The sequence below is a fragment of the Erigeron canadensis genome, chromosome 1 (genome assembly GCF_010389155.1).
Source record: "Erigeron canadensis isolate Cc75 chromosome 1, C_canadensis_v1, whole genome shotgun sequence".
Classification (NCBI taxonomy): domain Eukaryota; kingdom Viridiplantae; phylum Streptophyta; class Magnoliopsida; order Asterales; family Asteraceae; genus Erigeron; species Erigeron canadensis.
Genome location: NC_057761.1, coordinates 7244212 through 7260345, shown reverse-complemented (window position 1 = coordinate 7260345; position 16134 = coordinate 7244212). Strand labels below are relative to the sequence as shown.

The following is a 16134-nucleotide window of genomic DNA, read 5'->3' as shown; positions in this document are numbered from 1 at the left end:
TTTTTAAGATGAATTTCTTAATGCTCTTTGCCAATACAATGATAGGATGCGAAACCAGTGGTCTTGTTAAGTATGACGTTTTGGAACATATATCAAGTAACACAGTTATTTCTGACATAGATTGGATTGGTTTTTTGCTGAATGAATTACAAAAGAGTAAAAATAATTGGAACAGAGAGTCCTGCAACAAATCCATATGTTGGCCCATCTACCTTCTTAACTGTAAGTTTATTTTGTTATCCATATTGTATTTGTGTTTTTTGACACTGAAACTTTTCATTGTGTTACTTTTTTTTAGCTGCTTTATCTTGACCGTACAAAAACTGAAGGGCTACCTATTTGTCGACAACGGCCTATATTCAAAAGTTGGACTCCTTTTTTAAAATATCGTGCAGAAAGAGAGAATGCTTTTGAAGATTTTGGTTCAACGGAACATTTGTTGGCTTTTGGAAAAAAAGGTACACTCTATTCTTAAAATCATTTTTGATCTTTAATATGTTTCTTTGTATAGATATCACAATGTACAAGTAAAATCATTTTTGATCTTTAATATATTTGTTTATATAGATATCACAATGTACACGTAAAATAATTTTTGATTATGAATAAATTTCTTTCTATTGAAACCATTTCTAGGTGTAAAATCATTTCTGATTTTAAATAGTTTTCTTATCAATTAATTTTGTAGGATTGTTTAACATTAATTGATTATAAGCTAGATGCTATAATTGAGATGAAGTTGTTGTTGTGATATAATCAAAGAATTCAAATCAAATTATGGAGATGATGCCAGCTTGCAAAAGGTATACTGGAAGATCAATGATGTTTTTTCTGTGAAGGAGTTTTTAGCTATAGAAGGAGAAGATGTGGATCTGTATGTGACTAATATATTGGACAGAGAAGGAATTGGAAACGATAATGAACTTGAGTTTAAAAAAGAAAACCATGGTGCAACCTTAAATAGTCAAAAAATTGACAATATGAGTCAAGAATATGAAGTTGAAGTTAATCTTGGTTCAGATGAAGCAGATTTTGAATTTGAAAATGAATATGAATCTGAAAATCAGAATAACCGGAATCAAGAAGACTGCGAAAATAATGTTCAGAATGAATTATTTCAAGATTCAGGTTGTAATGAAATTGGTAAGAAGTCAATTGTTAAGAAGAATGATCAAGAAGAAGAAAAATTTTTACAGTGGTTAGAAGAAAATAAGGATGAATTTTTTGAAACTATGAACAGACTTTCATTGGAAATCAAGAAAAAGAATCAATCAGAAAATAAAAAAGAGGAAAATAAGGATGTTGTAAACTTGTCCCATCCAACATTCCAACTATTATCTCAGTTTTTTTTAAACTCGCCGTTGAATAATCCTCTAGAAGTTGCTGCCCCTGTCATAAAATCTCCATATGTTAATAGGAGGTTTCTCCCTACCTCTACACATATAGTTTATTCTGAACTAGTGGTTGCGTTGAATATGTTTTTTTCAATTACACAAGAGGACAGTTTTTGGTAAGTTTCGTTTAGATAAATTAATTGTTGACTAGATAAATTTTTGTTGAGTAGCTAAACTTTTACCTTGTTTACTTTTCTTACAGTAAAATTGTTTTCAAAACTAACAGTGTATATGGAAATCCGTTTGGAATGGCATATATGTTTCAATCGTTAGCCCCTGGATCATATATAGAAGCTCCAGTTGTTGATTGCTGGTCAGGAATACTGAATTATGAAGAAAGATTCAAGGATCAATATTCACCAAGAAGGGTGTTTCTTACTACATGTATTTTTGTAAGTTGTAACGTTTAATTATTTATCTATTAATCAATATTAAAAGTCTTATATTATATAAAGTTAAAACTCTTTGATTTTTTAATTCAACAGACACATGAACTATTTGATGAGCATTCTAAGAAAAATAAGGATGTGCTTCACCAGATTTTTAAGTCTAATTTGGAGAACTTTTTTAATAATGATCCTGATGTACTGTCATTTAGAGAAGTCGATATGGTATGATACAGATTTGTGTGTCTCTCTATTCATTTGAATTTGATTTTTCTTAATTGTTTATCTAACTTATTTTGTTTTTGCTTTAAACTATGAAATAGATATTTATCCCAATCTGTCGTGGGCAACATTTTTATCTTCTGGTTCTGGAGATAACAGATGATTTAAATGGGTTTCATATTATCGACAATATCACTTCAACTTCTGATTTCAAAGACAAATATGAGAACGTGTGTGATACCGTGGTATGTACAAATCAAATCAACTCTCTTTTATTTAATTTTATAAAATTAGCTAAATTTGCTTTTGATATTTGCATAGCTTTATCACTTCTCAAGGCATTTCAAGAATGTGAATCATCCATTGTCAATATTGTTGACTTATACCAAGCAGAACAACTAGATCTTCAATGGCATACAGAAAATAACAATGTTGACTGTGGTTTTTTCTTATGCGACATATGGAATGTTTTATTGGTCAACAATCAAAAAATTGGAATTGTGGTATTCCAGTCGAATCCAAGGATCAGCTTGAAGTACTTGTGAAGTTGAGAATAAAGTATGCCGCAAAGATGTTGACACATAACATTAACACTGAAGCGACAAAATACTTGAGGATGCCAATAAGATAAAAGCATGTATAGCATTAAGGAAATAAGAGAACTATCTAAGAACAAGAAATTATAGGGTTCGTCGTGTATATGGAAATAGTTTGTGAAATAAAGTTATATAATCTGTTGTGAAACAATATGATAACAATGTTATATTTATGTATTTCAGCAATAGAAAATGAAATATATTTTATTTATGATTTGTATAAGTTGTATACGTAGAATCATTTTTGATTTTGAATAGTTGATCTTGTATAAGTTATGATTGTTTGTGGAAAGCATATAGAAAATCATATATGATTCTAAACAATGATTTTAAAATATTTTTCTTTGTAATAACATCAAATATGATTTTGTATGGGTATGTCACAATGTATGCTTAAAATCATTTATGATTATGAATAAGTTTCAATGTAAGAAACTGATTTCATTTCGTCACATTGTGCTATACAGAATCATAAATGATTTTCTATAACTATTACCCATGTATACGTAGAATCATTTTTGATTTTGAATAGTTGATCTTGTATAAGTTATGATTGTGTGTGGAAAGCATATAGAAAATCATATATGATTCTAAACAATGATTTTAAATATTTTTCTTTGTAATAACATCAAATATGATTTTGTATGGGTATGTCACAATGTATGCTTAAAATCATTATGATTATGAATAAGTTTCAATGTAAGAAACTGATTTCATTTCGTCACATTGTGCTATACAGAATCATAATGATTTTCTATAACTATTACCCATGTATACGTAGAATCATTTTTGATTTTGAATAGTTGATCTTGTATAAGTTATGATTGTGTGGAAAGCATATAGAAAATCATATATGATTCTAAACAATGATTTTAAATATTTTTCTTTGTAATAACATCAAATATGATTTTGTATAGGTATGTCACAATGTATGCTTAAAATCATTTATGATTATGAATAAGTTTCAATGTAAAAAGCTGATTTCATTTCGTCACATTGTGCTATACAGAATCATAAATGATTTTCTATAACTATTACCCATGTATACGTACAATCATTTTTAATTTTGAATAGTTGATCTTGTATAAGTTATGATTGTTTGTGGAAAGCATATAGAAAATCATATATGATTCTAAACAATGATTTTAAATATTTTTCTTTGTAATACATCAAATATGATTTTGTATGGGTATGTCAAAATGTATGCTTAAAATCATTTATGATTATGAATAAGTTTCAATGTAAGAAGCTGATTTCATTTCGTCACATTGTGCTATACAGAATCATAATGATTTTCTATAACTATTACCCATGTATACGTAGAATCATTTTTGATTTTGAATAGTTGATCTTTATAAGTTATGATTGTGTGTGGAAAGCATATAGAAAATCATATATGTTGTAAACAATGATTTTAAATATTTTTCTTTGTAATAACATCAATATGATTTTGTATGGGTATGTCACAATGTATGCTTAAAATCATTTATGATTATGAATAAGTTTCAATTTAAGAAACTTATTTACAAATATGATTTTCATAATCATATATGATTTTCAATAGTTGATCTTGTTTAAGTTATGATTTTACATAATCAAATATGATTTTACAAATACAGATACATAAAAACAAATCTCTAAGATCTATATACATAATCAAATATGATTATGAACTTTAAAATAAAAAAAACAAAAAACTTATAAAAATATACAAAATCATTTTTGATTCTACACATAAACTAATAACACTATATAATCACTTGATTCTAACAATAAAATTAGAAATGAAAACAAAACATAAAAAAATTAACTAAAAACCTAAAAAATCATACAAAATGAAAAAAAATAAAAAAAATGAATAAATAAAGAAGAAGTAGATCGGATCATCATATCACTTTTCCGTTATCTATTTAATGAATTAGACGGAATGCCGATGGAAATGATAATCGCCAGTAGAATAATTGCCGGAGACACATAATTAACAGATAGAGATAATCGACGTAGAAATAATGGCCAAAGACATGATAAACGGGTAGAATGGCTGGAAAGAAGAGAGAGCAATAGTGTATGTGTTTACTGTGTGAATCGCAGCTTTTAAGTGTGTGTTGGTGTTGGATACTGTGTGCGTGTGTATTTTGGGAGGCCGAGGAAGAATAAAGGATGAAGGGTAATTTACGAAACTACCCTTCCGTGTATAATTTTAGTTGTAAGTTAAATGCTAATCTCAGCCATTGATTAGTTTGATCTAAGGGCTGAGATGCAGCCCTTTAGATGTATAGATAATTAGGGTTTCATATGAACAAACCACTATATATATATATATATATATATGAAAGATAAGAAGCAACACATACATCATAAGAAAATGAAAGAGAAGATGTTGATGATGATGATGAAAATTGGAGATTTTTTAATTTGGATTTTTGGATCTACAAAAATATAAAGTGCAGAATGGTAACGATTGTGGCGGGTTAACGACGGTCGTGGTTCGGTAATGCCAGTGGTCTAATCGAACTTGGGTGGTGTGGTAGTCAGGCTTGTCAGTTCCGGCCAGTGACGACAAAGCCACATTTTTTTGTTCTTTAATGTTTGAGGTGGATGGGTGGTGGCCGTGGGGATGATGGAGATGGTGGCGACCATATGATTGTGAGAGATAAAGGTGTTGGGTCGTGATGATTTGGTGATGAGATTAAGGTGCATTTGGCTTTAGGTATGGTGATGAATGGATCGCCGGAGGTAATTTCTGGTGGAGTGTGGTAGATCAAGAAGGTCAATAATTAATATTCTAGGTCAGAATTTTTGATGGGATGAGTTTTTTTTTCTTGGACACAAATAAGTTGCAAGACTCATTAGTACTTCAAAACATCCTCAAACTATAACACCGAATGAGTTTTATATTGAATTAAAATTAATAAAGGTAGAAATTTCAGAGTTTTTGGGTTAATATTAAACTGTAAAAAACAATGGGGTTAGTGTCAGAGGTTTCTTGCAACGAAATAAGGAGGCCAGTAGAGGTGTGTGTTTGGCCCAATTTAAGTGGTGGTGGTGGTGGTGTGGTAGTTGGAAAAAAGAAGAAGGTATTTTTTTTATCACAAGTAGTCCCGCAATTACAAAATGGACCAAATGCCCTCACGTGACATGCCGTGAGGGATTTAACGGCCAAATTTAACAGAAGTTAGTGCCAGGGGTTTCTGGTAACGAAAACGAAAAAGTCAGGACCAGTTGTAATGAAAAAAGCACATGGGACAAAATGCAATATGACAAAGCACATGGACCATTTGTGACATTTTCTCAAAAATTTAATTTCTTTTTATAACAAATTATATGTAGTAGGAGAACTAAAAATTTTAGTAGGAAAATCACTTCCCATAATATATTTATTTGGCTGTTTTAAACAGTCATGCGAATATCCCATTTGGACAACATACATCTAAATTAAAGGCTGTTATTCTTGACTAACATGAATAAGAAAAACTTCACCCGTCTACCTATTTTACCCGTTGAAAACTCTTCATTTCAAATTAAGGTATTCTATAAGAGCTTCATCATTGTTTTCTTTTCACAAAGTCTAGTAGTTTCAGTATGAACTATTTATTGAATAAGGTTTGATAATAAAGGTACCTATTTATGTAGCAGGATAAGGATAGTATATTCTTGTGTACTCATGTCGATTGAAGGGCATATCAGTATTTTTGATAAACTAAAAGAGAAGCAGATAGTGACAATGTCCTAAACTTTAAGGCAGCCAAAAAGGACAAGTTGTTTCATGAAATTTGCATTTATTTCTTTTTTGTGATTTTGGATTTTGTTTATTGCCTCTTGTCCTAATTCACTGGACTTGGAAAATAGTCTATCTGTGTGGGTCATTGCTGTTTTTGATATTTATACTAAAAGGTTACTTAGCCAGGATATCACCAATGGTCTTTTCTAAGTTCTAAGTTCTAAATCTTAAGGTAGAGGATAAAAACTCACTCTAATAGGTCTTTTATTTTATCTGTAGGGAAATTTTAAGAGGTTACCAACTTTTTTCTATATACAGAGCCACAGAGGACCACTATTTAACCTCTATAACTACTTTTTCATTATAATGTATTTGTTTATTGCAAAAAGATGAAATTATAAGGTATAAAGTATATACAGTAAGGTTTTTAGTCTTTTAGAGTAATGGGTGGAAATTCTAATTGTTTAGATGAGAAATATACTCAATTTTTCTGTGATTTTAGAGATAGAGATAGTGGTATGACTGAAGTTGGCCTTAGACTTGTGTGTAACAAAATGGTATATGTTATTTGGGCTTCACTTTAGTCGGATCAGGTTAGTTAAAAAAATTTCTTCTGTAAAGTATCACGTAAGATTAGAGAATGTGCAGTGAAACAGAAGACATCCAGATCCTATAGATTCCTTGAGTACACTTATCTTGGTCATAGACAACATAGGAATCCTAATTGATCTTGTATTTTGTACAGTCTGATAGCAAAAACGTGAAAGTTATTTTCATTTGGCAGAACGGCCATACTAAATTTGTATATTTTATGGGTCGATATGAGTTACATTATGTTTATATTTGTTGTTAATAGATTAGTTAAAAAAAAATTTTAAAATTAGGAATGGGTCAAAGGATTTAACGTCGCCAAAAGTATACTTGGGTCATATAAGGTCCAGGACCAATATCAAATTACCCACCAAAAGTAAGGCTTTGGTAATCATATATAATCTTACTTATCTTTTAGAACTAAAAGAAATGGTGAAAAGTAATTTTTGAAAGGGCAACCCATCCATTTTGTCACTTATAATCATATTTGACAGTTCCTATTCCAAGGATCGGATCTGATAGTGCAGCTTTTGTTTTTTCTTTCTGGTGGAACTTTTTCGTAAAGAATAGTGTTAATTGGTAATTGCAGACGCTCCTGAATTCTCAAAAGTTTTGTATTGTTTAACCACGTTATTGTTTTGTGCTTTTACTACAGTTTGTACGTCATCAGTGAGAAACGACTCTATGGACTACCCTTTGCTCGTTCCAAATGGCACTTACACCTTTACTGCAAACAATTGTGTCAAATGCCAGTGCAATGGTGCTAACAACTGGATGTAAGCTGGCATGCCAAACTCAAATCTATTTTATGCGATACACTGATTCTTTGAAGTCTTACAGTAGTTCTTACGTATTCTTTAGATTGGAATGTGAGCCAGCAAATATTATTTTGCCAGTAGGGAAGCAGCAAACTTGTCCTCCTACACAATGTGCAGGCACTTCTTTTGATTTGGGTAACACCACTTTAGATTCAAATTGTAACCTGTCAAGATGTGCATATGCTGGTTATGATGATAGGAGGATCTTTACTGCTCTCACCCAAGAGTCTACTTGTCCAGGTAAATGTCGGTATATTCGTTTGATATATTCTATGTGTCCCAAAGTTTAGATGACTTTTAAGTCAAAGTACACCTTAATGACGTAAAACTGCAGTTTTTAGTACAATACATAGTTCAATTTAATAGTTTGATGGTTTGTCAAATGTATGAAAATACTTTGATATAGATTACACACAAATTGTAATAGATACGACTATACGAGAACGCATTCTCATCTATATTGATTAGACTTTGTCACCTGGCTTTAAAATCGTTATTGGAAACCATCCAAATTTTGAAGTTTGATGGGGTAAGACGGTAACAGATTTAAAAGTTGATTTTTCATCTTTTATGTTGTTTAAACAGCTGGAAATGGCAATAACAGCAGCCCATCAGGAAATGGTTCGGCAGCTTTGAGATGGAGCTTTCTTCTTGTTGTGTCTTTCGTTTCTCTTCATCTTCTGAGTTGGTAAGATATGTATCTGTAAATTTACCACGGAGTTGATAGGATTTCCGATTGTATTTGTAGTACTTGTGAAGCTTGTATATCGTGAATTCTCTTTTCTTGTTGTACGTCTCATACTCTCATTGACGGTTTGTTTATGGAAGGAAGAAGATTTTGGTTAAAATGTCGGGTTGGTTTTTGTTTTCTATCATTAGAACTACAACAATAACAACAGCGGTACCCAATCTCTGCATAAACGGGATATGTGGGAGATGGGATGTAGATAGCTTTTTCTCTACCCAAGGGTAGAGGAAGTGCTTTCATAAGGACCTCCGACCAAACGGAGAAAGAGCAAGAGAGTGTAAGAGGTAGGTAACCGGTCCCTACAAGGGTATTTTAAGGCGAAAACTGAGGTTGCAGAGCATTGTGTTAGTGCAATTGTGGATTTCGTTTGGGGCAGATCTAAGATTTTGACAGCATGCAGTTTTGATGATTAATAAACCAGTCCCTAGCAGGGTATTTTAAGGCGAAAACGCAGCTGAGGCAAGCAGCCTTAAATCTGGTTTGGTGAGAGATGCAGAAAGGCGAGGACCTAAACAAATTAAGATACCTAAAGTTTCTGGATTGTGTACATAACACGATTGGACATAGAAACATTGAAACGGGCATAATATTAAACAAAAAATAGTAACATAGGAATTAGGAACCATTTATCCTAAAAAAGTAAGAGGTTCATAATGAAAATTTTCCAAGAAAAAAAAGTCCTAAAGTGAACAAAGATGTCTACAACATTCTAAATTACAACCGCGTTAAAAAACAAGGACCATCAGATTTTTAAGTAAGCGACTCAGTCGCCTAGGCATGACAAGGTTTGGGTTATCATATATGGGACCTCACCTCTAATGGTGATGTGCTTTGACTAAAAGGTTTCATGAGGTTGGCGGGGTTAAACTTAGTGAGTTCCAACTTCACTTTAAAAGTGAAAAAGAAGTTGCAGATCAGGTTAGATGATTTTAGAGTCATCGGATACAAGGTTTTGGTTATAGGTCCATTTTGAATATACAACAGATAAGTTTCCTCCTCTCTCTAACATTCCTTGCATCATTGAGTGAACAAGCTCTTCTTTCACAAGAAAACAACCTTGTCTTCACACACACCACTTGGTGATTGTGATAGAAAATCTAACAAAGAAAATTGGAAAGAACACAATAACTTGTTGTAGCATATACATGAATTTGCCTACAAACTTCTAGGTAACCCGTGTAAGTGTCGAGGATGTAGATACTCCCAGCTCATCGACCAGAATACAATGTATTCTCAGCCTGAACTTTTCTCACTTTGGTCTTGTCTCGTGCTCGCCTTACAGCTTCTTGAATTTGGCGGTCATGGTCTTTCAGCATTTGATCTACTTTTCCTGATGGAGCTAGTAGTGGGCCCGAGTAGTGGATCTTGCTGGCCTTTGAGCCATACCCGAGCTGCACAAAGGGTAAAGTAAACAATTTGCTATATTTGAAACGAAACAAAAGACTGAGTTCAAAACTTACATTTATCGGATCTTTATTATTTGCTCTTCCATCATCATCAGGCTGTCCTGCAGCATTTGAGGATGCCTCTTTAAGGGAGCCAGGAAATCGGCTTATTAGTCTTGGAAGTTGTTGTGAAGTTCCAGATTTGTCTCTGTCCCTTTGATCTTCATATAACATACTCTTTCTAGCAGCTACTAAGCCTGACATTGCTGACAAATCAGCCCCGTTTGACTCAGTCTTTTTCCCAGCCTTTGACCAGGCAGCTCGTTGAACCAATGGGCCGGAATGTGAAGCTCGTTTGTGCAAATTGTTGGTTTTGTCTTCCTCCATAGCTTGAGAAGGTCTTGGTGGATCGATTGGAAATCCTGAAGCCGATTCTTCATGCTGGGGGTTGAACTTTTCACTGCGAGAATATGACTGCCCTTGCCTTTTCTGCATTAACTATTTATTATTTACTACTAGTGGTATCTTAGATATTTGACTTGCAAACAAATATTTTCATTAAATAACTTTACCTGCAAAGAGGACACGAGTTCAGCATTAGCTTCGGGTGCGGGAACGGCTCGAGACTCCCTTGTGCCTCTTCTTTCAGCATCGGGTCTGTGAACCTTGCCTCCGGCTGCAGCTTGTCTATAATTACAATATAAAATTATTTGATAAGCAAACCCAAGTTATACTAAATCCCATAGCCATATCGTGGCTCTGACACAAGTAAAGACGGACAGAAGTCACATGTAATACAAACCTCCTAGCTTCTTCATCCCGTAATTTAGCATCAAACTCCTTACTTGGAGGATACTTTGGTAAGCTTGAAGGATCACAAGGGAACGGTTTTGTGCTAAAAAACTGTAAGAGGTAAACAGAAGTATAAAATTCTAGCTTCCACAAGAAAGGTGGTGGTATTTAACTGCCAACGGCTAACGGTGTGTTTGGATATGCTTTTGAAATGATTAGTGATTTTGGAAATCAGATAATCAGTTGTAATAAAATCGACTGTAAAAGATAGTGTTTGGTTATTATTATGCAGTTTGAAGTTGTGATATCAGAAAATCAACTAAGTGTTTGGCAAATCCTGATTATCTAAGAAATTAATACATAATGACCAAAAATAACAATTTCATTGTGATTCAAAGGATAGCTTGTGAGAATGGAGTAGCAGTTTTCATATTAGGTTGAAAAAAAGGTAATTACTAATTGGATACAAAGTAATTTTATAATACCACACGAAAATCAGTTTTGCTGCAGCTAGATGAAACAGATTATTTAACACTGAATACTAATCAGATAAACACAAGTCAAATATATTAAAAACTTCTAAACACTACAAATATAAATCGGTCATGTTGAGAGGAATGCATACCTCACTCTTCAAGGCTGAAGCCGCGGACCCACGATCAGCAGGATCTATAGAAAGAAGAGTCTCCATAAGAGCTAATGCCGGTGCCGGGAATTCCTTAAAGGTTTCTGCGACCACTCTTTTATAAGGTTGTTGGGGTTTAAAAATGGTGGCATGTGGCAATTTTGATTTTCTCCAATAATCCTCAGATGGAGAGCCACAAAGCTTGAAAATTTTGTGCAGCTGTTCCACCTAGGATCCACAATTCCTAAAACCTTAGTTACATTGTTTAAATTCAAACAAGCAAATGAAAAAAACTCATATTGATGAAATAAAGTAACAAATCTTTACTATGAATATAATTACCTCTGTTCTACCAGGCATTATAGGTTTGCCAGCATATAATTCAGCAACTATGCAACCAGTACTCCATAAATCCACAGCGGTGCCATAATAAGTTGCACCAAGTAAAAGTTCAGGAGGCCTATACCATAACGTTACAACGCGACTAGTCAATGGTTGATTTTGACGAGGATCAAAAAAACTTGCGAGTCCAAAATCTGCTATCTTCAAAATGCCATTATTATCGACTAAAAGGTTTGAACCTTTTATATCTCGATGAAGAATACCACGGCTGTGACAATGATCAAGTCCATGCAAGAGTTGCCTTATGTAGCATTTAACCTGCAATAAGAACGTAATAAAGCATTAACAATAACATGGTATACTGTTTTCATTTATATACATTTGCAGCCAATGTAGGGTCTGCATCACTACCTGTGATTCTGTGAATTTAAGACTTGGGTGAGAAGCAAGCCCTGCTAGATCATGTTCCATGTATTCAAAAACAAGATACAAACTGCACGACATTCGAGACGTCACGAGACCTTCTAGCTTTATAACATTTGGATGATCAAGCTTTCGTAGAATGTGAATTTCTCGGGCCATAAACCGCACACTCTCTGGCTCCAGATTGTCAAACCTTACTTTCTTTAGAGCGACAATCTTTCCTTGATCAAGATCTCGAGCCCGATAAACATTACTATATGTACCTTGTCCGATCTAAAAAGGGGCAAGAAAACAAACGTCAACAGGAAGTTTATGAAAGAAAGTGACATTGTGGCATAGAGTTGTCAACTTCAAATCATTCACTTATGAATAGGTCAAGTTCGGTTGCATTTCCACTCAAATGAGCCAAATGGGTCAAATAAAAATAATACCTGAAAAGAGAATAGAACAAACGGGTCGAAAGTCGGCCAACCTAGCACGTTTCAAGACAATACTGTAAAATGATTTGTTTTGACACACACCAATTTTGACCCGTTACTCCACCCACCTATTCCACTCAAATGAGCCAAATGGGTCCAATAAAAATAATACCTGAAAAGAGAATAGAACAAACGGGTCGAAAGTCGGCCAAACTAGCACTTCAAGACAATACTGTAAAATGATTTGTTTTGACACACACCAATTTTGACCCGTTACTCCACCCACCTAACCCGCCCATCTTCCAGCTCTACAAGATGGCAACTGTAAAGCCAGTTCTGATCTCATTTCGAGTTATGACAATAATAAAGGCAGCAAAATCTAATAATCACTCTTCAGGATTTGAATAAGGATGTTTTGAAAAAACAGGTTAAGTTAGGGTCAAAACAGTCGTATCTGGAGACTATGTTCCCATTTGGTACCAAAAACGAAATGACCAAAATCAAGAACAGATTACCGAACTGAAATAGGATAATGGTTTAGTACTTGTACCGCATAGGCCAAATTGTGTTTATCGTGGCTGCATATGATAGAATTGAACATAACTAATAGTCTAAGACCAAATATCTCAACTAGCAAAACCATGCATTGATGGCATCTAAACTCTAAAACTTTATCCCTTATAAAGACCGACTCCAGATATATTGAAACTTTGTATATGGTGGTAAAACAAATAGCACCACAATTCTTATATCTATGAACTTGTCATACTATGAAAAAAATCCATGCAAGCCCGAAACTTTGTATATAGTGGTAAAACAAATAGCACCACAATTCTTATATCTATGAATTTGTCATACTATGAAAAAAATCCATGCAAGCCTACAATAAGAAATTAAAGATTGAGGCCAACGTTAAGATAGTATACTTGCTATTTTTATGCAATGGGTTTTGTTTTTTCAATAATTTCTTCAGGGTTTCCCCATAACGAATTGGTATCAAAACCGAAAAAGTCAAAATGAAGAAACCAACCCCGTACCGATTTTACATCGGACTCATATTCGGTACATGTACCGACTCAGTTTTCGTATTTCGGTTGTTTTGCTCATCCCTATTGGAGACTCAGTTACAGAACTGCTCAAAGAAAACTGGTTAACGAGACATGAAATTACACAACTTTTCCTACGTTTAAGCACCTAATTATTTGATCAACTTTGCCTAATTCTAGAACTTTAACTCACAATGGTCACTACAAAAACACTCATCCAAACACCTCAATTCACCTCTGGTAAACGATGGGATAGATAGCGGAATCTATAGATAACTAATTCACCTGTGTGGTGTATACTCCTTAAGTACAAAGATTTGGATAAAGATACATCATAGAATTTGGGATAAAAGTTGGCAATGAGAAGAAAAAGGAAGCTAACCTTGTCCAATTTCTCAAAAGAATCCGCTCTTCTGGGTACCCATCCTTTGATAGCTTCACCAGCAACCACCGCTAGCCATGGTGGCCAACCAGCTGCCACCTGCTCTCCTTCGGTCGCTCTTGGAATATTCCCCATGGCAGGATGGTTTGTTGCAACAATGTACTCTGCTTTGTCTTTTTTCCTCTCTAAATTCTCTCCGGGCAGTCTAGCCGAGCCATTAACACGTTTATTAATCAGCATTGCCCCACCATCGTTAGTATCTGACAAGGGTTTCAATCTGTAGGCTTCTTCTCTTCTTGATGATGTAATCCGAGGCACCCGCAATTCTGAGGTAGTTTTATTACCATATCTATCCCTTGGACTCTCTCTGCTATCCTCAATAGCAGATGGCTTGCCACAAACACAACCCATAATCCACCAAATCCAAAATTTACTTCCAGTAATTAACTTCTTTGCCCAATATCACTATACACACAACACAAAGAAAACAATGATTTTCTTCAAAAAGACCATTAAAATGTAGCATTAGACATTGTAAATCACAAAAATTATATAAACCCACAATCAAAAATTTTATTAACTCTTTTAAAAATCATGTATTTCCACATAATAATATATGTACCCACATAGTATCTCAGATAACAAGGAAACAGCTTTGAGCAAATTCAGGCTTAAGTAGCTCACAATATTTTTAAAATAAAAAATACCCAACTTATAAAGTTACAATCTTTATAGTACCCACATTTAGCATTTTCTAAACATAACTTACCCATAACTTGAAGCAAATTTAGCCATAATAAACACAAATTATTTATAAGTAAAAAAAAAAAAACAAAAAAAGAAAACAACGCAGAAAGTTATAATCTTTTTAATACCCACAATTAGCATTCTCAGAAAATAGCTTGCCTAAAAATTTAGAACTCAGACTAAACACACAAAAAAACATGTATTTCCACATATAGTAAATTAGTAATAAATTATTTTTTTGCAACACACATACATAAATCATACATGTTCACTGATTTACTCTTATTCAATGTCTAACTCTGTGAACATATTACAACATCAAGAACACAACTTGAAGCAAATTTAGCCACAATTAGCAAAAGTTAAGTAAAAAAAAAAAAGAACCCGGTTCAAAAAGTTACAATCTTTTTAACACCCAATAATCAAAAACCAAAAAAGATCAAAACTTTACCAAAAAGTAAGAATTACATGAGTTTCAGTAGCTGCAAAAATGTGAAACAGGGACTAATTTAGGGTAAAAAGAGATAGGGATCTGGGCTTGCAGGATCTATGAAAAGACATATAGATAAATGTATGGATATATAAAGGGGTGTGTTTAATTCTTTGAAATAACTGAAATGGGAAAATGAAATGAAAAAAATATAAATTTTAAGAGAAAATGTATACAAATTGATGAATAGCATTTATATATTCTGACAGTTAGGGGCAGCTTTTGGAAGTCTGTTGGAGAGAGATGAGACATCCTTACCACCACTCACAAGTCAAAACTTGGATTTATTCATAACAATTCCAATTATATAATGTTAATTATTATTATTAATAAATAATAATTCTGTTTTAAGATTAAGAATCTCTCTTATCTATCAATGTCCAATGAAGTATTGTATGTAATTTAAGTTTTTGGAAAGTTGGAATGGTGATTAGAGTTATTATAGTATTGATTAAAATAACTATTGATTTGATGTAACCGTTATGTTATTAATGTGGTAGGTTACTATATTAACTAGAAAGTTTTGTACCTGTGTTGCGGGTGTTAATTGTCTTATTGAAATGATTACGTTATTTTAGTATATTTGCGTCAGACCTTTACCCACTTAATTAAAATTGATTTTGTCATGTTTATTTAAAAGTTTGCAAGAAACCAAAAAACATCTCGTAGTAGAAACCAGAAAGGGACGTGATATGACAAATACGAGTATATCAATATATTAGATTAGAATTCAAGCAGATGCCATGTAACAAAATACAAGTAGTGGTACAGGGTGTGCTACATAAAGGTTGAATGACTCAAAAGGAAAAAAAACGTGTGAAAAAAACCAAAAAGTAACCTGTAAAAAAACCCCGAAAGGATACGATGTGGCAAAACTCAAATAGTGGTACGTGGCGTGACGTGGACGAATAGTAACTTGTCACGCAGGCGAGTTACTATTCATAAGCGTGGCCTTTAATATATATAATATAATATAATGTCTTGGAACACAAAAGGTTTAATGTATA

The 16134-nt window shown here is 33.2% G+C and overlaps 2 protein-coding genes across 4 annotated transcripts; one reads left to right on the top strand and one right to left on the bottom strand.

The window, feature by feature from the left end:
- The first annotated feature begins 7565 nt into the window (after positions 1-7565).
- Positions 7566-8576, top strand: LOC122584873 (lysM domain-containing GPI-anchored protein 2-like). The gene is made up of 3 exons (XM_043756945.1): positions 7566-7686; positions 7772-7968; positions 8314-8576. The coding sequence occupies exons 1-3, from the start codon at positions 7595-7597 to the stop codon at positions 8418-8420; spliced, it is 396 nt and encodes a 131-aa protein (XP_043612880.1). The 5' UTR covers positions 7566-7594; the 3' UTR covers positions 8421-8576.
- Positions 8577-9496: 920 nt separating this feature from the next.
- On the bottom strand, positions 9497-15346 carry LOC122600478 (probable serine/threonine-protein kinase At1g54610). 3 transcript variants are annotated; one of them, XM_043773199.1, is made up of 9 exons: positions 15089-15346; positions 13891-14355; positions 12032-12316; positions 11621-11938; positions 11279-11506; positions 10664-10764; positions 10434-10548; positions 9937-10359; positions 9497-9867 (listed from the first exon to the last, which is right to left on the bottom strand). In XM_043773199.1, the coding sequence occupies exons 2-9, from the start codon at positions 14299-14301 to the stop codon at positions 9685-9687; spliced, it is 2064 nt and encodes a 687-aa protein (XP_043629134.1). In that variant the 5' UTR covers positions 14302-14355; positions 15089-15346; the 3' UTR covers positions 9497-9684. The 3 variants fall into 3 exon arrangements, with proteins under 3 accessions (XP_043629134.1, XP_043629143.1, XP_043629150.1); XM_043773208.1 differs by having other exon boundaries at positions 15106-15346; XM_043773215.1 differs by having other exon boundaries at positions 9937-10350; positions 15089-15342.
- Positions 15347-16134: the final 788 nt, after the last annotated feature.